At 53.0% G+C, this 21,485-nt stretch overlaps 1 protein-coding gene across 1 annotated transcript; it reads right to left on the bottom strand.

The window, feature by feature from the left end:
- Nucleotides 1–76: 76 nt before the first annotated feature.
- Nucleotides 77–18,664, bottom strand: Dbh (dopamine beta-hydroxylase). Its single transcript, XM_050155423.1, is given in 12 exon segments — nt 77–1,286; nt 2,370–2,529; nt 2,918–3,045; nt 5,821–5,880; nt 6,348–6,386; nt 6,639–6,782; nt 9,320–9,486; nt 11,672–11,774; nt 12,808–12,984; nt 13,725–13,982; nt 15,879–16,025; nt 18,314–18,664. Coding segments are annotated over 12 exon segments (1,866 nt in total). The 3' UTR covers nt 77–1,154.
- Nucleotides 18,665–21,485: the final 2,821 nt, after the last annotated feature.

Genomic DNA, 21,485 nt, shown 5'->3' with positions numbered 1-21,485 from the left:
TCGGACTTGGCATTTCACACCGATTACACCCATGACTTATGGGCGCCCGGAGCCATGATTCATACTACACAGCGCAGAGTCTGGGCACCTTCGCTCTGCAGTAAGAAAGTGCCTCGCTGAAGGGGAAGGCAGCACTTAGCTGATGCCTGTGGCAGTGGGGGGACACAAAGCTCATCCATCACCTTCCCTGCCTGGGGAACCTGGCCTGCGTTTTGCTGAAATAGCTGAAAAGAGCCCAGTCTCCTTCTCCCTTCCAAAGCCATCAAAGAGCTGAGCTGGCCCTTAAATGGGAGATGAGAAAGAGAAGGATTCAGGGCGGGTGGCGTGACTAGAATTACAAAAGCAGGCCTCGGTCACGCAGGGCAATGGGTGTGACACCACGGGGCTCAGAAAGGTTCAGCATAGGGGAGGGAGCATCAGCCCTTCCTGTGTGTCCACAGTTAGTGCTGGGTGAGGGTGAGTCCCATTTTACAGACTAGAAGACTGAGTCACTCCTTCATTAAAGGGTTAAGCCAAACTTTCAGCCACCTGTTCCAGAACCTGATCTGTGACCAGCAGAAGCAACCGGCTCTAACCTCCACAGAGCCTGGCTTTAGCCATCTCGGCTCTCCGTGTTGGAACTACTTGTTGGGGCTTCCCTCTAGGTGGGCGAAAATATCTATTTACTCTGCCATGAAGTGAGCTCCCCTGGTGAGTCTCTAACTAGCTAAATGCCTTGTCCTGTCTTGTCGCAGGGAAGCCACCCACTGGGAAACATGAGCCACTCGGCAAAGAGTTGTTTAAACGGGGCTGTCATGGTAAACACCAACACAAGTCACCATTGGAGGACCAACAGGGTGGGGACTGGGGGCTTAGGGAGTCTGCACCCAGCCTGGCAAGGCTGTTCTTGAGGCAAGGTAGGTCTGCAGTGCTGAATCTGGACCCCCATAGCAAGTCATCTCTACACGGAGACAGCCCTGGTGTGGCCAGGTTTGTTCTGCCCAGTTAGACTTCATGGGATGGTCTCAGTCACGTAGGTGTCTCCAGGGTGACATGCCCCTTCCTCCTAGGCGTACGGCACTATTCTATGAAGGGGAGTCTTCAAAAGGGGGTACACAGAACTGGTGTGAGCCCACAGGGACATCATGAGGAGGGTCTGAAGAACAAGCCCCTTCTTAGTCTCTGCCCCAGTGGATGCTGACCGTGGTGGAGTTAGTGCAGCTCACAGCTTGGTGGGTGGGGCAGTTCGGGGTGGGTTCTTTCAGTGTGCTTGTGATTTCAGGCAGAGGCTTCAGATTCCACTCACCCTGTAAGGAAGGGACCAGAAGGTAAACTGAGGTTGGAGGGGCCAATCAGGGTGCGGTCTCCCTAGCTGGTTGGATTCTTCTTAAATTTGTGTATCCTATGCTGAACACTCCCCACCTCCTCCAAGTCACCCTTTGAGGGTTACCACCCGAGGATCCATGTCCCTCTTCCATGCTACTGTGTTCTCTGGTCAAGAACCTGAAACCCTCCAGGCTTCTCCACCTCCATGCCCGCCTCTTCACTCAGTTGTGTACCTGAGGAAGGGATCAGAATCCATGGAGGCAGGCTGCAGTGTTAGCTGCTGTCCTCCAGCAAGGCTTTTACAAAAGCTAAGATCCAGCCACATCCCACAGTGCTCCAAACTGCTCTGGGGTGAGCAAGCCTCCCCATGGGCTGGGTGTTTGGGTTAGTAATGAACCTAGCATCCAAATGCTGCCAGGAAAGGACCATTCACCCCCTCCCGCCCCCCGCCGCAGTGCCTGACTCCCCTGCCTAATGCAGCAGGCTGGTCTGCTGACCTGCGCTCTGGGCTGGCAGGGCTGGCACTGCCGCTGCTGGCTGGCTCTGCTGGGAAATAAATTAGGCACCTTTGAATCCCAGCAGGACCCAGAGAAAGAGGGAGACGCTGGGCTGTGGGGCTGTGGGGCTGTGGGGCTGTGGGGCTGTGGGGCTGTGGAGCTGCTGTCACAGAATGCTGGTTTCTTTCCTCCCCTTGGCCAGAGCTCTATTTTTATGCCCTGGGCAGATTGCTGGCACTCACTCACACACCATTCAGATAAGACTGAGGTTAGTCTCCTGTTTTACTGTGCCCAGGAGAAGTGGCCTCCTTGTCCTTCCTGGCAGTATTGCTGACCTGTCCCCTCACCATCCATCTGTCTGTCACTATCTGGTTATTTTTTCCATCACATGTGGGTGCTGCTTGTGTGTGGCTCAGGATCCCTTGCCAACGCCCCTGGGGTCCTCCTCAGGATCTGGGCAGACCTGGGATTGAAGATTCAGGCAGCAGTGGGGCTTGTTGGGCATTGGATAGGGGATGAGCGAGTGCTGCATTGGTGCCGTGACCCACGGCTCCCCTGCTGTCTTACCTGGAAGCTGAGAGCTGAGGTCTTGTTGCAGTGCATGGAGATGGGGGCAAAGCTGTACAGCGCCTTGAGCATTTTGCGGTTGTAAGAGTTCCAGGGCACGGAGCTGAACCGCTCGGGGACAGAGGCCTGAGGGCAGGTGCAGACCTCCCCATTGCTGAAACTGGAAGGCAAGGCAGTTACTCAGCTTAAAGACAGAGCAGAGGGTCTCCCCGCAGCTGCTCTTGCGTCACCTTCCTCTCCAGCCTCGCCCCCTTTATCCACTGCCTAAGATGCTGTCCTGGCTCTGCTTCTGTCTCTGATGTCACTTTTGGTGCTTGACAGTGGCTGTTCTGGGGATCGCTTGTAAGTCAGGAGACTGGTGATATCTGCCACAGGCACTCCCAGGGACACATAGGTCTGACGGCAGGCACGCTAACTTTCTCCAAGAACTTAGCTTACATTCCCTATGTTTGGCCACCCAGCCTCCTAAGAGGAGAGAGCATGGGGTAGGTGCGGAGATTTTCTGTGCAGGGTTTCCCAGGGGCAGCAAGCAAGAAGCCGCACATCACCTGTTCACCTGGTCGAAGTATTTCTGGAGGTAGCGTTCGTTGATGGCACTCTTGCAGAGCTCCAGGTCTGTCTGGGGGTAGTAATGTACATAGTTGACTCACATCTCCTCCAAGATTCCAAACCCCCCCTGCAGGCGAGAGAAAACCCCGTCAGCCCTCAGCACGTCACTCAACCGCAGTCTGCCTGTAGCCTTCTCATGGCGACTTGTTACCCAGCGTGCTCATCCGCTTGCAGCAGCGTGGCATCCAAGTCCCCAGGATAGAGCCAGGAGGGAGGTCACCCTCTCGTGGCATCTGCTAGCAGCAGGAGAGACAGACCCAGTGAATGAGCATCAGATGGGTGAGAAGAAAACAGAAACGGAGACAGCGCTTTGCTGTTCTTGCCTTATGGGTTACAACAACCGAGTCTTAGGGGACAAGGGACAAGTCCTGTGGTCTCCAGTGGGAGCTGACTTCCCTTCACCTTGCAGACCTCGCTGGTCACCAGTCACGTTGGCACTTCAGAGGCGCTAGGATCTGGAATAGTCTCCAGCCCCCCCCCCCCCGGCCACCCATCCACAAAAAGGGAGGGACTGAGTGGATGACATCCCCACCACTTCCTGCTCACAGATGTAGTGAACTGGCCCTGATGAGAGGAGAAAGAATCCTACAATAGGGTCAGGAACCAGGCAGGGAGCCCAGCCCAAGACTGTCTCAGCCTCCCTCGAGGATCCTGGCTCTTCGTCAACATGATATGGGGAGGGAGGTTTTATTTGACTGATCAGAACAGTTGAGGGGAGAAAGGCCTTCGCTGCTTCATGACAGACCACATGGGTGGTATAGAACTCAGCTGGCCCCTCCTTGAGTGCAGAGAGCCTGGGGTAGCTCTCTGGAGGTGCGGGAGAAGGAAGTTTACCAATAAGAAGTTGGACTGGCCCCCTTGTGCCATATGGGTCTTCCTGTAGTGTTTGCTTGTCCTAAGCCGTGGGCATGAGACACCCCCCCATCTCCCCTCTCCCACCTAGCTCTGCCACTTCAGAGATCAAGAATGAGAACAGGGCCTGGATTGCTTTCCGCTCCTGTCTCACTTTGGGACGGAAGCTGCCTTCAAAGGCCACCACCATCTCTTTAGATCCTCCGGTTGTCAGAACCAGGAAGCTCATGTCTGCCTCCTGGGAGCTCCCATTCCCTCAGATCCCAGATGGAGCCACCCTAAGAAGTCACCAGAAGGTATCTCATCTTTTAAGGATCTGAGATCTTAGGTGCTTGCTGGACCACGGCCACGAACATCCTGGGACAAGCGAGGCACTAGTTCTTAGCCATGAAGCTGGCAAGACAGGAACACAGCCCTGGCAGAAACACCTGTGGCAGAGCAGGCCCGGGGCCTCCCCGCCCCCACCCGCAGCAGATGTACTTGCAGGGAGGAGATGATGCCTATGAAAGCGCAGGGGGAAAACGCTTGCCTTTGAGGCCGACATGAATCTAAGATGGATTAAACACACGGAAAACAACCCCGTCACAGAAGGCTGCATATCATGCAAATCCAGCAATGAGAAATGTCCGGGACAGAGCAAGCGGATCTGTTTGTTGGGCTGGGCGAGGGGATGGGGGGAGGGTGACAGCTGTGGGTTGATGGTGTGCATGGATCTGTGCATGTGCTTCCAGGCAACGAGCTGCACACTTCACACACTTCAGCTGTGCGGTGTGGGAATCATCTCACAATAAAGCTATTTAAAGAGCACATGGGAAACAGAACGGGGGTGGGGGGACCCTGGACCTTGGCAGAAGGCGTGGGTCACTGTGCAGACATTAGTGTTAGAGTATCGATGGGAGATTCTGGGGTGCGGGGGTGCCAGGGTGGGATGTAGCCCGAGGTCTGGCCCACTATGAACATCACAGTTGATGTGTTAATTGTTGGGTGCTCGGGGATCAGTTAAAAGGTCAGTGGGAGGGGCTGGAGAGATGGCTTAGTGGTTAAGAGCACTGACTGCCCTTCCAGAGGATCTGGGTTCAGTTCCTAGTACCCACATGGCAGCCCACAACTGTCTGTAAGTCCAGTTCCAGGGAATCTGACACCTTCAGAACAATGCACATAAAATAAAGTTAATGTTTGAAAAAAGGTCAGTGGGACGAATGGCTGGGAATAGTGGTGACCCAAGACAGCTCTGGAAAGTGTCCCTCTCCCTGCCCAACGGGTCCCAAATGGATGAGACACTTCCTGTACACCTCACATTTGAAAATAGTCCTCCCTCGAGGTGCTCCTCCTCCTTGGATTGTCCACAGTCCAGCCAAAAGAAGACCCCTGTCACTTCTCTGGAGTGGCCAGCCACACCCACCTGCCTGGTGCTACCCACATCTCCACCCTGCCGTAACTGAACATCGCCCCATCCCGAGAACTGTTATCCTCTGGGGCCTCTGGCACTTGCCCCTGTGTAGAGCTCTTTTCTGTCTCTCCCTGGCTCTACCCTTGAGCTCACACCCCTCTTGTCATCTCTGGGTGATGTCTTGGCTCTGGTGAAGTTTCTGTGTCCCCGTCACTTTGCTTCTCCTGTAGCAGACGTGTCCTGTCTCCCCAGATGGACTTGGAGCTCCACAGTGCTTCTTGCCATGCCGGAGAAAGAGAACTCACTGTAGTGGCTCTGAGAGGAGGCCCTGAAGCCCTACTGACAGCATCGCTTCCTTGTGGGGCCAGTGTAGAGCCCCAGCATGCATGCTGCTTGGATAAAAAGCACTGGGGATCTGGGGGAGGAGGATTGCTCGAGACAGGGATCCAGAAGCATGGCCTGAGAGTATCCGGTCCATTCGGGGAATGCGAGAGGAACAGGTCTGCCTCTGGCAGCCTACACTCAACTACAGGAGAGGTTAGAAATCTTTACTCAGACTCTTTCTGGGGGGTGGGGGCTGGACAAGCCAGTGTGACTTACCACGGTGGCCAGCTTCCTGCCTTCCGTGTTGTATGTGCAAGAAGTGATGAGTACGTCCCCCTGAAGAGTGAGGTGGCAGACACATTAGCACCTGCCCACTCAGGGCTGACAGGTGTGCTCAGCTCATCCTCCTGGTGACCAAGTCACCGGGATGTGTGATCTCCCGCGAGGAACCCAGAACCCTCCCCAATGAGGCTCACATCTAAGTATCCCTGGGATGTCTCTCTATTAGAGGCCTGGCTGACTATATCAGAGCTCCAGCCTCTGCATGGGTAAGGACTGCATCTTGGCACCCCCATCTCTCTCTAGCATTCTCAGGGGGTGAGACTCTTAGGAACTGTAGTTCAGCTGAAGCTAGAAGGCAATGTCCCTTCTGTTCCACGAAATCCACATGAACTTCACCCAGGCCTGCTGTGCCTGCCCAGAGACTTTCTCCTGGCCTACTTCTTTCCCTTTCTCTCTTTAGGCACAGTGTTCTCCAAATATCCCCGGCCCCGGGCAACTGTCCCTGTTGGATATTCACTCACCGGCAAGACAGACACAACCTTCTTCAGCATTCTGATATCCTGGAGTGGGGAAGACAGGAGGTGAGAGAGCTGTGGGCCCTCGTCCAGACACCCCGGGTTATCAGTTCTGTCTCAATCTCTCCGGGGAGTCGGGACTAAGTATGGGCTCCAATCAGGAGGAGACAAGATCAATCAAGTTGTCACCAAGACATTGCTGACACCCAGCGGCTTGGCCAGGCTCCCCCACCAAATGTCAGAGGACAGCCCTGGGAAACGGAAGGTCTGAGAGGCTGATGACAGGCAGGTCCCCACCTGGAAGAAGGGGCTGTAGTGGTTGTCTCTGTTCACGATCTCACTCTCTTGGCCACCCCGGGCGAGCACAGTGATCACCTTCCTGCCGGTCAGGTGTGTATGGAGCTGTGAGGCGAAGATGTGGATTCCAGTGTTCGGCAGCGCCTGTGGGAGGGGCAGAGTCAGGCCTAGAGCAGAGCAGCAACCCTTGGCTTGCCAGAACAGTTGCTTTTTCTAGATGGTTCTTACTGATCTCTATTATAAACCTGCCGGAGAGTGGCTTGTGTTTTTTTTTTTTTTGTTTTGTTTTGTTTGTTTTTTTGTTGTTGTTTTTTGTTTCTCTGTAGTTTTAGAGCCTGGCATGGAACTAGCTCTTGTAGACCAGGCTGGCCTCAAACTCACAGAGATCCGCCTGCCTCTGCCTCCCGAGTGCTGGGATTAAAGGTGTGCTCCACCACTGCCTGGCGAGAGTGGTTTCTTTAAAAGAGGGCTATGGCCAGAAGCTCAAGACTTTGAAGCAAGAAGCCCCAACCAGCAGCCAGACGTGAATGCATTCAGGGCCAATGACACCCCTGTCCTTGGGCCTCCTTGGGGTGCCTGAAGACTGAATTCTCTTTCTCCTCAGCCAGAAGATGCCTGTTCCCTGTTGACTGGACAGGACTTCCCTTCTTTGTGGGTTTTCTGTCAGTTATGTGCTGCAATTCCCATCATGTTCAAGGTCCCCAGCAGGCCTCGGAGTGCCCTGTTCACAAAAGGAGACCACATGGTCTCTGAGGTCAACGTGACCCTGGTCAAGAGCAATGATGCTCATCTCTAAGCCAGTGGGGAAAAGATACCAGCCCTCCTGTGAGAAGTCCTCCTTTCCTCATCAACACACGAGGACATCTTCCAGCGGTTTTCCTAATCTGTGCTCATGTCTTTCGATACTAAGTTTTCTCAGATGTATCAAGCATGACGACTCTCCCACCTCTCTGCCGCCCTGCCATGGTCCTCTGCTCCTTTGATGCTGCCAGCCAGAGCTGAAGACCTTGGTGCTGACAGTTGGCAGTGGATGACCCTGGACAGCTGAGCTTTCTACGTCTTTACTTCTGAACCTTCTGTCTTGCTTGTCAGCTACTGGCCCTGCCCTTCACATTGTGGATATCATTATCCCTCTTGCAATGAAAACCAGGGACCTTGGTGACTACATCTGTGATAACATGTATGCTGGGCCCGGGATCACTACTACGGAACGTGGGATGCAGGCGTGTGCTGGGATGTGGACACAGGTCTCAGAAGCCAGCATCACCTGTCTGACCTGTCTGTTTTGACTGGGGAGGGAGGTTGATTTCTCATCCTGGTCTCAGGCTAGTCTTTGATTGAGAATAAGAACTGATGTGTCCAGCGTTTTAGCCTGAGAGCACTGGGCCAAGCTAATACTTGAAAGATCAGGTGCTCAGGTAGGGAGGACTCAAGAACAGGTGTCAACCCATGAATATGCTGGGGAGGGGAATTCACTATGGGCTCTGTAACAAAGCAACCTGGTTCCGCGGTGCAGCTTTGGGATCTGTGTCCTCCCTTGGCCGACCTGTGTCTCCCTGTCTGTGATCCAGGTCTAGCTACACTTTCCTGACAAGCCATTATAAGAAGCGGCAGCCAGCAGAGAACACAAGTCACATAGCAGACAGTGAAGTCACATCTGTGATAGTAAAAGAGCTCTAGACAGCAAGGCCCATGGCAGCCAGCCTGAGATCTTTACAAGGGGCAAGAGCAGATGTTGGCAGAAATGAGCAGAGACTACAAACAAGGGAGAGCTACAGGTCTGTGTACTTGCCTGCCTCCCAAACCACGGAGGAACGCCACAACTTCCTGCCTGTAGTATGAGTGGGGAGGCACTGCAGACAAGACAGTCTAGAGAGTTCTGTGAGACCCCCCACTGAGGGCTGTCCCTACCCTTACTGAGACCTGTGGATCCTCTAGACCTCCATGGCAGGACACGTCTCACACCAGATCCATTGCAACTTCTTGCTATGGGAGAGGTGAGCCCAGTTATGACAGCGTCGCAGCTGAGGATCAGAGCTCCCTGGCACAGCCTAGGAGCCATGCTTACTTACTGCAGAAGCCAGGGTCCCATCAGCTTTACCCTGCTGTATCACCCTGTACTTGTACAGCCTCAGGGATGCACTAGGCACTTTGCTGACTCCTCTAGTCCCTGTCTGGTACTGAAGCATGGCATGATGGGGGCTGGGTAGCCTGTAAAAGATGAGTCCCATTTGGAAGTTTTGATACTCCCATAACAAAACCAGTTAACAATGTGCTGTATGGGGTTCACTGAAGAGATGGCTCAGCAAGTAAGAATGCTTGCTGCTCTTCCAGAGAGAGGACTTGGGTTCCTTTCCCAGTGCCCTGGTCTGGAGGCTCACAACCACCTAACTCCAGCTCCAGGGGATCCACTGCCCTCTTCTGGTCTCTGCAGAGATACACACACACACACACACACACACACACATACACACACACACACACACACGGTATATAATCACACACATAAATACAAATTTTAAAAGTGGCACACGGAAGTGTGGGTGCATGGGCATGGCCCAGTTCTTGCTGGAGAAGGGGGTGCAGCGACTCAGACAGTCTTGATTCCAGGTTAGGGGTCCGAAACATCTCGTGTTGCCCTCCCCTGGTCAGCGCAAGTGTCAGGGAACCAATCCACTCACCACCCTGGTGCACTCATCTGTGCAGTAGCCAGTCAAGACAAACGCAGTCTCCTGAGGAGGGATGGCCATCACGGGCGTGTACACCAGGCCCAGCTCCATGATGCCTGCATTGTATTTCCGGAGAGTGGCTGTGTAGTATAGGCGGATGCCAGAGGAGTCATGCCGGCCTGGGGAAGGGACAGGTAGTGAGCTGCAGCCCCTGAGCCACCCCTTAGGGGACCCTGTGCTTGGTTACGCTTTCTGATTCAAGAGAGCAAGGAAGAGTGGAGCCAGAGCTGCTCTCAGGTCACCTGTCACCTCGATGTGAGTTTTTCCGTTGTTCCCATCTACAGTGGAGAAACCAAAGCTGGAGGCTGAGTGGAAGACTCCGCCTAAAACCAAAGTTCTGGGAACAGTTGAACTGGGCCCCCACACCAGGACCAACTGGCTGGAATGCAGGATGTTGCTGGCAGGCTCTGGAAATCTTCTCATTGAATCTGAGGGCACCTCCCTTTTGCTGTCTTCACCTCCCTTCTTCCTCAAGCCAACAACATCCAAACTCAAACAGCCCCTTGTATCTCTGGGCTGATGACATCAGAGGCAAATAATAAAAAGAAGCCGCAATTGGTTAAAATTTAGATGGGATTAAATAATGAGATAACCGTGGATTTTGATATTAATAGAAAAGCAGCCCGTCTCAGAATTCACCAACTGACAGGCGCACCCTTATATTTGGCAAAAGATCCATAAATACATGCAGATGACGAGGGGAGACAGACTTTCCTGATGCCCAGGGAGTTTTCAAAAATCCATTTGCTCTCCTCTTTTAAATGAGCAATAAATCCCCCATGGTGCTCAGGCCCAGCCATCTCACCTCCCCTGCATGCTGTAGATAATTCCTGCGGCAGCAGCGGCATTGCTTATACAGCCTGGAGGGAAAGTCGCTCGCATCATTAAACTTGCACAGGCAGTGTCCACACCCAGCTGGGAGCGGGATGCAGGGGCTGCTCCTGTCTTACTATGGCCGCTGTCTATGTCTATCAGGCCCTTTCTGCTCCTCACGTACATAGATGAAGACATGTCTCACTCAAAAGGAAGAAGTGAGGAAGAGGAAGAGGAAGAGGGAGGGGGAGAGGAAGGAAGTGAGGACGTTTGATGGAAAATGGGGTACAAGAGCAAAGAAATATTTAGTTTCTGATGTAGTGTCCTCTGTCAACTCCCTTAATGACCCCTCAAGCTGCTCACCTTCAGGCATGGGGTGATCTAGCCATAATGATGGCTTCCCTTGTCCTTAACTGAGAATGCGCTGTGCCTTCAAGATCCCTACTAAATACTACCAAAATTCCAATCCCATCATGTGGATGCTTTCACGAGTCCTTGCCTTTCCCTTATATTCAAATATGAACACAGACACACACACAGATGCACACATACAAACATACACATAAACACACAGACATACACATAGACACATAGATACACATAGACACACACACAGACACACAGATACACAGACACACAGACAGACACATAGACACACAGATACACACATAGACACACAGATACACTCATAGACACACAGATACACACACACAGACACACAGATACACACATAGACACATAGATACACAGATACACACATAGACACACAGATACACACGCACAGACACACATATACACAGACACACAGATACACACATAGACACAGATACACACAGACAGATCACACACACACCTTGTCTCTCTTCTAGAAGCTCTTTGCAGCATGATTGTGTCTAGATTCCCTTGCCTAACAGAGTATTCTCAGGCCTAGCAAGCTGCCGGCTGCTTTTTTCCAACTCCACGCATGCAGGGGATTAGGAGCAGGTGGGCAGGTGTGGTCCTGCCCTGGGCATTTCTAAGCTAACTGGACAGCTTGGTCTGTCTACACACATGCCATGAACTGGGGAAAGAACCTGGTCCTGAGCAGTCAGCACCTGGCTGGACTGGCCACAGATCCTTGGCCTTCAGGATCTAAGGTCTGCTTGGCAACCCTGGGAAGAGGTAGACTTGACATCTTGCCCACCACATGGGATCTGTGGAGCTCTGTCTTCACTGGGTGTTCAGGAGCTCAATAGCACAGCACCAAGCACTGGGGCCAGTGTCTATGGCAGACATCACTAGTCAATCAGAGCCCTGACTTGAGGGGCCACCCATAAGCCGGCCTGGGAACTCATTAGGTTGCTGACCACAATAACGTAGACAAAGGGCAAAACGCTTGTGTTGTCTCTGGCATGCACACACACCCCGTGTTCTCTCTGTCTGGACAAGCTGCACCCAAGCGTCTCTGAGGAGACCAAGTGGGGTGGGAAGATGTACTCTCCACACTCTTACCGTGTATGTGCCTTGGATTGTGATAGTGAACCTCCAGTCGGAGATACGGGGAAGAGTTCGGGCCCCCAAAGGCGACACCAGCTTCCTCTGGGTAGTAAAATGCCTGCGTGGGACAGGGGTATAAGACAGAGGTCTGTAGGGGAGCCTGGAACAAACCTGCCCAGCTTCTGGAGCCTGAGCAGAAGTTGGTGATATCAGCAAGTGACTGGATTAGAAGGAAGCTCTCCTGGAGCTAACAGTCTTTGCTGTCACACATAGACGGCCCTACCAGGAGGGCACTGAGACTGGACTGAGCTCCTCCCAGATCCTCCGCTCCTGCCCTCACCATCGTCTGGTGTAGGCCAGGGAAGGGTTGGGTGAGACTCTTGGGCAGAGTTTGCCGACAGCTTGCCCTGCCGCAGGAAGATCATGCTGTGCACAGGCCCCAGATCTCTGCAGCAGCGGCGGTGCCTGTGAGAGGTATACACTCAAGGTCACGTGCGTTTTCCCAGAAGGCTGGAAGGAGCCTTTGTGGCTCCAATGAACAGTGAAGCTCAAGAATCCTAGAGGCTACTGGGGCTGTTGAGGGCCTTGCACGCCCCCCTTTCCATCTCTCTCGGGTCCTTTTAGGATGTGGGTGCAGGGAGTTAAAGTCCTAAGGACGTCAAAGGAGGCCTGGGGATGACGTAATGCCATCTTAAGTAACTTTAAACTGTCCAATTGACAAGGCCTAGAATCATCCCAAGAGAATATCAGCTGTGGAATTACCTACATCGGATTGGCCTGTGGGCATACTCATGAAATTTATCTTGATTCTTTCTTGATATAGGAGGGGCAGCCTATGGGCTTGTCTATGAGGTTTGTTTTGATTCTTAACTGACATAGGAGGGTCAAGCCCACTATGGGCAATGCCATTCTCTGGACGGTGTAAGAAAGCTATCTGAGTATAAACTGGTCTGCAAACCCACTTGTAAACAGTATCCTCCAAGGATCCCTGCTATACTTCCTTGGCTATGAGTTCCTCTGTCAGAGGGATCAAGCAGGCCTGCCTTGAGTTCCTGCCTTGACTTCCCTCTATGATGGACTGTGACCTGGCAATGCAAGCCAAAGTGTGACAGAAAGCAAACTAGAGCAGGCATGTAGCAATATATACATACCTTGGCCCCCAGGGCCCACGCGGCCAGCACGTGGCGACAGTAATTGAGTTGATTAGGCTTCATTTTGGAGTCACAGGGTGCGTTGTAGCTGGGGATGGTCTCAAACTCAGATGCACATTGGAAGACTTCCATGTGGTGCACCAGGGCCTCATTGCCCTCGGTGACAATGGCCTCATACTGCAGGAGAACAGAACACCCTGAGCCGGGAGCCCAGTACCTGCCCAATCACCACCCCCCTCTGCTGGACCAGCTGGTCCTCATCTGCTCAGCTGTATATAAATGAGAAGGGTAAGTAAGACAACTTCAGGTGCTGAGGACTGCCAATCCAGAGACAGGAAGTTCCACAACCCATGAAGAGCTCTGGGGAAGGAGGGAGGGGCCCACATAGACTACCCCCGGTAAGGTGGAACTAGGAAGGCAGCTGTCCTTGTATGAATGGGGTGACTCTGTGTTCCTGGGAAGCAAGCTCCATTGGGAAGCAAGAGAAGCCTCAAGGTTAAAGCTTGGGACCTCAAGCATAGCTATACAACCAGACTACTCGTTGCTGTGTGACCCTGGGTACTCACAAGACCTTTCTGAGTTATTCTTCCTCTTCTAGAATAGGGACAGTATCTGGTTCTGGGCAGCACTTTGAGGAAGTCCCTAGTTGCAACTTTGGAGCAGTTGCAATGAGCCACTTTAACAGGAAGGGAGGTTGCTGGAAAAATTGACAGCACTTCGTCTCAAGGGCAATCTTAGAAATTAAAAAAAAATATATTGCTTTGGTCCAGGCAGGTAAGACAGGAATACAGGGGCCCTGAGGCAGACAGTGACAGGGTCACAGAGGACCAGGGCAATACTGCAGATTCATGCGCTAAGAGGACTACAATAGGTCTTGGGCCCCTGGTGGGAAGCAGAGCAGCTGGGCCCCTGCGTACCATGATGATGTGGTGTCGAGAGAAGTTTGGGGGCAGCTTAGTGACATAGCACCAGTATGTGGTCTCATTGTCAGGGATGACAACGTTCGCGGTCCGGATCTCCATGGTCTGTACATCCGCAGGCATGTCTGGAGTGGGGACCTCAGTCCTTAGAAGTTGCACGCGCTGCAATCCCGTATACAGGCCTGAGGTGTTGATGGCCTCCAGCGACTGGAATGGCCCCTCCAGGATCCCATACACGAGGTGGACAGTGTCATCCTGCAGCCCAGACAGAACCACTCAGAGCCAGCATAAGCTCAGTGATGAGCGAAGGAAGCCATGCCCCTGCCCATCCACTCACTCCTCCCAGGTAAAGTTCCTCACTCTCTGTCAGCTTTGCAAATGAGAAGATTAGAAGCTCTGCCTGGCCCAGGCTGCTTCTGGAATCCTGTCCCTGCCCATCGAACATTTTTCGTCTTTCTTACACACTCTTTGCTTTTGCTTAGCATCCATTCATGCATCAACCTCTGGGCCCTGTTGGGACACTTACTTCCTCTATAAATGAACCTCAGGGTGACTGGGGGCAGGGAAGAAGTATTTCTTCTAGTTGGTTCAACACCTAAGGGGTGTCAGTGACCACTTTGGGAGTGATAAAAAACAGTCTTGGGAGCCTAGAGTTTGGCAGTGGACTGTGTGACTTAGTTCCCCCCAAGCCTCAGGAGCTAGACAAGGTCTGTAGGACATTACCTTGCTGGAGGGCCCACCCAGACTACATAGATGGGGCTGGCTTGGTTGCTATGGATGGAGATTGGTAGCTTTGGGTGGATACATTGCTGGAAACACCTTTGGATGCTTTCTGGGTACCAATGGATGCACATTCGTGGTGGGCAACCAGTGTGCTCTGGTTGGTAGGATCCCCATGGTCTGCTCTTGGAGAGGACACCATGCAAGTTCTATCCCCAGAACATGCAAACATCAGCCTGCTTATAGCGTATTCTTGGAGTTTACTGGCTTTTCTGGCTGCTCTAGCCTTGCCTGTGGGAGGGTGGGGACCCAGATGACCCATTTCCAAGGCCTTGCTCTAGCCTCTTTGTGCCAAGAGCTCATAGGTTAGTCTAGCCTTTCCCTGGCCTCAATTCTTCATCTGTTTCCATGGATTCTGGATTTGTCTGTTTGATGTCCATTAATCAATCGCAGATCTAAGCAAATGGCTGAAGTTACTTACTTCATTCCTGAGATCCAGCCTTAGAATGGGTATATACCACTTCCCAAATTCTGTAGCCCAGGTAAGTCCAAATCACTAACCAACTCTTTGTTCAAACCTCTGCTCCGAGCTAGCATCTCCCCTGCCCTAAATTGCCTCAGGGCCAGGAAGGGCAAACAGAGAGCTCTCTGTAACCTGGAAGGGTCACAATTATCCAGCCTGGTGCTTCCCAGGCCCCTCTTAGCCTTTGCCCTGTAAAACACATTGCTGGGGATCTGCCCTTGCTTCTACCTAGTAATTGAGCCTAGTGCTTCCCACGTGCTGTGGGGGCCTTTCCCTGGGACTGTGAGTAGTGAGTCTCTTCCGTGGCACCAGCATCTCCTCCACTCTGTCTTTCAGCCCTAAATTAAGACAGGGGCACAAACTGCCAGCCCCTGCCAGTATGGTCAGGAAAGATTAACCAAGATAACAAGAATGCCAGGGTCCCATCAGAGAAAAGACGGACTGGCTTTTCCTAACTGTGGACCAGATAAGAAGCCCAGGTGTTTTGGCCTTCCATGATTGGAATCCAGTTGCTCCTGGTCTTATTTTATAGACAGCAGACTGAGGTTTCGGGAGAAAGGGACTGGTCCTGAGCTTCACAGCAAGTTAGCAATGGGGTAGAGTAGAAATCCAGGTATGCTGGGCTACTGACACAGTAATGGGATCCAGCTAGAACTACATCCCAGAGCAAGAGGGCTCCGAACACCACTCACATTTGGAAAGAACACTGACTACATGTCCACAGGGAGCTGCTTCTTTGGGAGACTCATGCTGCTGGCAGAGCTACAGCCTCTCAAAACAGCTTCCATAGGCCTCGAGGGCTTTCTTTCCCTGTGTGTAGGCCCCACCTCGGGCTTCCCAAGTTGAGAGAGCCCTGTAGGATGCAGGGACAGTTCAGGCAAACTGTGCTCCTGGACTGGACAGCCTACCTCAATGAAGTAATCCTTGGGGTCACAGGTGACAAAGGGTCTCTTGAAGAGCAAGGATAGGCCGTCAGGAGTTCTCTTCACCTGGAGCAGCTGGTAGTCCTGCTGGGCATCCAGATGGAGCTGCCCCTTCTGGTCACTCCAGGCATCCTGCAGAGACAGGCTCAGGGTCCGAGCAGTAAGGGGCACATGCACGGTAGAGTATGGTTGTTCTTTAGTAAAGATCACTTCTATACTCCTCATGAGTCACCAGCTCCGTGGGAACACACAGTGGGGCTAGGGAGCTGCTGAACCTCACTCCTGTCGGATCTTAACGGTTTCATTCCTTTTCTATGCTGGGGTTCAAACCCAGGGCCGGGTGTATGTATGCCAGGTGATCAGTCCACCCTTTAGCCATGTTTTCTAGCCCCCATATTACCCATGTTGCCCCTCCTGTCTGAACTTCAGCCCAACCTAGTTTACTTCCGATCTGTCACACATGAGACAGGTGCCCAAGAATTCCAGGGACAGTCAGACAGAACTGAGTCTCAGGCTTTAAAGGGACATGTGCAGAACTGTACAGCATTGTTAAGGTGGCCCAGGCTCCTGACAGGAGTGCACACCAGGGTTAAAAATTTGAGGCTAGAGCCCTGGAGCCAGACTGATGATGATGAAGCCAGAGTGGAAAGAGGCAGGCCAGCATTTAACGCGACACTCACTCCCAGGTACCGACCCCACACTTGTATAACATTGAGAGCAAAAGCTGCCTTAAGTACTGCTCCCTGGGCATCTCTTACTTCACTCTAGTGCCACCCTTGCCTGGAGAGAGTAAACTGAGGCCTGGGCTGGGGAGGCTGCCCTTAGCCACACTTGGCAGCTGGAGTATTTCTCCCGGGGTATTTCCTAGAGCCTAGATCACTGGTCCAGTCTCCCTGCCTTCCCCTGCAGGGCTCCTGGCCAGTGCAAAGGATGCAGGCTGTGGGATGGCACCCAGTGAGTAGGTCTCTCTCTGGGCTCATGAACCTCATGGGTCTCTGCTGTGAGGATTGTTTGGGCTGTTTCTCTTTAGTCCTACCTCCAGGGCTAGCGTAACAGCTCAAGGAAAGCAAAGGCAAGGAGTTGGCAAAAATTTCCCCTGAGGACAACAGTGTGATCCTCCTGCTGGGTACCCTGCCAATTTGCATAGAACCTAACAGGCAGCTGGGAGTTTAGTGTGCTCCTGAGAATACCATTGCCCAAGGAGCCCCAATTCCCAAATCTGACGTATGTGTTCAAGGGAATTTGCTGTGCAAATGAACCTGGCAGGCAGGGGTGGAAAAGTGAAACACCAGGCTCCCAGGACTGTGGGAGCTGTAGCCTGGAGAAGTTGCCTGGAAAGAGGGGAAAGGAGCAGCAAGCCCTCTGGGACCCAGGAAGCCTCTTCTGTGACTCCAGAGTCACTGTACGGTCACCCCCGTCACCCTGCCTGACAGCTCTGAGCAAAGGACTCTATGAAATAGGCAGAGTGGCTGCCCCGCTCGGGTCAAGAAGGCATCTCCTAGTCAGGTGTAGTAATTCATGTGTAATCCCAACGTTGGGGAAGCAGAGCAGGAGGACTAATACAAAGTTGAGGCTAGCCTGTTATGAAGAAGGTACATCCTGGTTTGATAAGGGAAATCTCCAGTCATCCTTTTCCTGTGGGTGTAGAGTTGAATCCCATCCCCAAAGAGGCCATGATGGTCAGTCCCTCCTGCAGAGGAAGGGCAAGCAGGGACCCAGAGGAAGTCTGTGGGGGCTCTTCCCCCTCTGCTGACCCCTGTAGCTTGTTGGTGTCCCTGAAGGCTGCTCCAGCATATAGGAGACTTCCTTTGCCATCCTTGCAAGCAGGCATTCAGGTCGATTTTGAATAGAAGGAACAAGATGCCTCCTCTTGGCCTAGGCTCAGCTTGTGTGGTGAGGGTGGAGCTGTCCTACACCTGAGCATGCCGTATCTGCATTCTACCGCTGTCGAGTATAGCACAGAAGGCCTGTGTGTGCTGTGCCCCACTTTAGCGTGCATTCTGCCTGCTCTACTAAACCCCATGCTACCACCTGGCCCACAGCAGGTGTGCGTGTACTGGCAGTGTGGCATGGAACTGCTATTTGCAAAACTGGTGGATAGGGAGGGTCTGTGCTCACGTGATGGGGGGTGCTGCCTGGCATGTGGGACCTCCATATGTGCTTATCCTTCCTGGGATGCTGCGTTTATTATTTGGAGGTGCAGTCAAGGACTGTAGGAAGAGCCCCCCCCAGCATTTCATCATCTAGTGAGTGCGCCTCTGATGCTGATGGGGGTACACAGGCTTAATTCAGATCAGTGACACCATGCACAGAAGCAGCAGGCAAGCTTCCACTGTGGGTTGTGGCCCACGGCTGTGTGAAGATAGCCAGCAAGGGGGTATGGGCACGAGGGCAGGATAGCGAGGTGGGAGAGGACTCACCGCGAAGTAGGATCTGTTGCCGTCAGTCCAGAGGATGATGAGGTCAGCATTCTCCATCTCGCCTCGGTCTGACATTCCAAACAGAACCCCAGCCCTCGGCCCTCGCACCTCGAGCTGGAAGTGGATGATCTCCTGGTCGTAGCTGATGTTCCACGAGAGCTCTAGGATCCCTTCGGGGTCCAGGGGGATGTGGTAGGGGAAGGGGTGTTCCGGAGGCTCGGAGCTCTGCAGTGCAGCCACCAGGATGACCAGGAAGATGGCCACAGCTGTACTATACATGGAGGCAGCCTCACGAACACTGGGGCTGGGGAGGCTGCTCCAGCAGCGCTGGTGGGTGCGGTGAGCCGGCATGACTGGGGTGAGTGCGCCAGCCCCACCGGGGCATTTATGCCTGTCCGGTGGGGTTGGGCCAGGCTGCACCTAATCACATTTGTCTGGTGGGGAATTCAATTGTCCTGGTGGCCCTCCCACCAGCCCGTGCCCTGGGGCAAACACTTTGCTCCCATCCTCCCCTAATTGGCCCTAATGACACATGGACATCATCAGGACAATCAAAGCAGAACAGCTGATGTCCTCCAACAATGCTCTGACGCCTGTTGGAAACAGTTACTCTGCAGCCATCGGTCCTATGGATGCCTCCAGCCAGGCCCCAGTGGCCGCCTCACAGGCAGCCAGGTGCCAGGTCCCCTATACACGATCCATCTGAGATCTGAGGATCTCTTCCAGGTAACAGTGACTGGTGGGCTTCTGGCTCCTGTTTTTTTTTTTTTTTTTTTTTTTTTTACAATACTGGAGGGTGGACAAATTTCAAACTGAAAATAAAAGGCAGTCCCCAAATAGTCCATGTTTAGACACTTTCTCCCAGGCCTGCTGTTCCCACTTTTTCTCCTGTTTCCCCACGGGCTCCAGCTGGCGCCACGGCTGCTACAGAAGGAGTGGGTGCAGCGCCGGGGTACAGATTGGCATGGGGTGCCACCGGAGAAGATGGAACAGGGCAGGCAGACAGGGAGCTGAATGGAGAGACGGCCCCCCAGCGAGGTGACTGGTTGTGGGGACCATCCTCAGGGAACAGGAGGGTGGGGCACACCTGTTCCTCTCTAAAGTTCTCAAAGGTACTACTTCCTCTTGCCTCTCAGGCCATCTGGTCCCCACCCTATTTCTCCCATAATTACCACAGGGCCTTTGCACCATTTGACCACCAATCTGAAGTGTGGAACTTCCCATTGCTCGGTTCTGTCCCTTTCAGGATGAGAAACAGTTGGACATGTACTACTGCCCCCCCACCCCCACTGCCCCTACCACTCCCTGCCCCCAAATTCTACTTTCCCCTCCTGCTTTTATCCAAAGCCACCCTCCTCTGCACCTGAGCTGTGAGTCCTTCCCCCCTTCCTTCTCTCACTCTTTTTCCTCCTGCTTTCTCAGAAACACAGTCGTTCAGCCTGAGCCGGCAGCAAGGCCTATTTTGCGCTGAGCTCTGTCCCACCAAGGAAAAGGGACCCCTGTCCTGCACACAGGTGGCATTTCCAGGGAATCCCAGCCTTGCCCCTGGGAAGCTGAGAGTCAGAGGTCCAGGGCTAAGTAGGTGCATCGCACATCTCTCTGCAAAGCCAAGACAAGATCACAGGCCCTGAGGTGGGGGTGTGCTTTGCTCAGCCACGGCCTGGTGTTCAGTGAGCCCTGGGGTCACCTGGGGTAGTGAGGCTCCTAAGGGCCTCAGTCTCCTAAGAAGGCAGGAACCTGACTGCAGCGAGCTGAGTCTCTCTCCTGGATCCAGGGTGAGAGCAACAGTTGCGCTCGCTCGGCGCTCAGAGGAGGAGAAGCACGGTCCTTAGTAAACAGCAGAGTGCCGCACACACTGTTATTTTTAACAGATTCAGAGAGCACTCCCGTTCTACAGCTCGGAACAAGGCTGGGAGGCTGGCAGAAGTGATTCAGCCAACTGCAGAAGTAACAATTACCCAGTCCTGGTAGTTAGCAGGAGAGGGAAGTGGGCCTGCCTGCTTTGCTGGCTTTGAGAAACTGGCCTGAAGTTGTCCCCAGCGGACACACAAGGGGATAAAGCCACAAAGAGGGGGAGATGGGTACCCAGGGTGACGGAGCCTCCATGAGCAGGACAGCAGGGCAGAGCAGGGTAGGGCAGCATTAAGGGATCCCAAAATGGGTTCTTTTAGCAGAATAAAGGGTAGGGATGCACCCTGACAATCAAGGTCAGGACAGTCACCACAGGAGTCATGAGGATGTGCTGGCCAGTATCGATAGAGAGCCCTCCTCTTCATCTCTCTCTCTCTCTCTCTCTCTCTCTCTCTCTCTCTCTCTCTCTCTCCTATCTATCATCTATCTACTATCTATCATCTATCTACCATCTATCTATCATCTATATATCTATCTATCATCTATCTATCTATTTATAGATAGGTACTTACTAAGTAGACCAGGCTGGCCTTGAACTCACATAGGGCTGTCTGCTTTGCCTCTGCCTCCTGTGTGCTGGAATTTAAAGTGTGTGCCACCGCGCCCAGGCCTGGCTTTTTCAGATGGGAGCTGGGATTTGAGCTCAAGCCCTTATACCTTTGAGGCAATCGTTTTACCGACTGAGCCATCTCCCCAGCCCTTACATTTCAATCTTGGTTGGCTTTAGTTTTATTTATTATTGTTATCAATATTTGCCCTTCCTCTTATTCATCTTGTAAAGGAGAGATCTGACCCTGGAGAGGTCAGATGGGAACCATGTTCACTCATCTCACCTGTATCGCAGGTCCTTTGAACGCCTATAAACACTGAACTGTCTAGAAGCAATTTATCATGGTGTCTGGGAGGTCCAATGATAGGGGAGAGCCCTCTCTCCCACTCTTCCTGCACCCCGACCCTGCTGATTCTGCTAGGGATTGACTGTGTCAGCTGCCCTCCCAAGGTGGGGGTGGGCTGGGGGTGGCACCCGGGATGTCACTGTCATCGCGTCAGGAAATAGGCTCCGTGTTCTGCTCAGTGCCTGGCTTTGCTCCAAGGCTCATGGACGATGGCTGACCTCATTTAGAACCAATTTCAGCGTTTTAATAAGCCCCGTGCCTTCCCGAATTTCTCTGATGCTGGAGGCCTTCAGGAGCTGTAATTCCCCACTGGCTCTGCCACGTGAGGCCAGCTGCAGCTACGTCCTAACCGTGGGCGGTGACAA

Source organism: Alexandromys fortis, unplaced genomic scaffold (genome assembly GCF_014885135.2).
Source record: "Alexandromys fortis isolate MF-2015 unplaced genomic scaffold, M_Fortis_MF-2015_v1.1 scaffold_72, whole genome shotgun sequence".
Classification (NCBI taxonomy): Eukaryota; Metazoa; Chordata; class Mammalia; order Rodentia; family Cricetidae; genus Alexandromys; species Alexandromys fortis.
The sequence above is the reverse complement of the archived record's forward strand: the minus strand, read 5'-3'. Positions and strand labels throughout refer to the sequence as shown.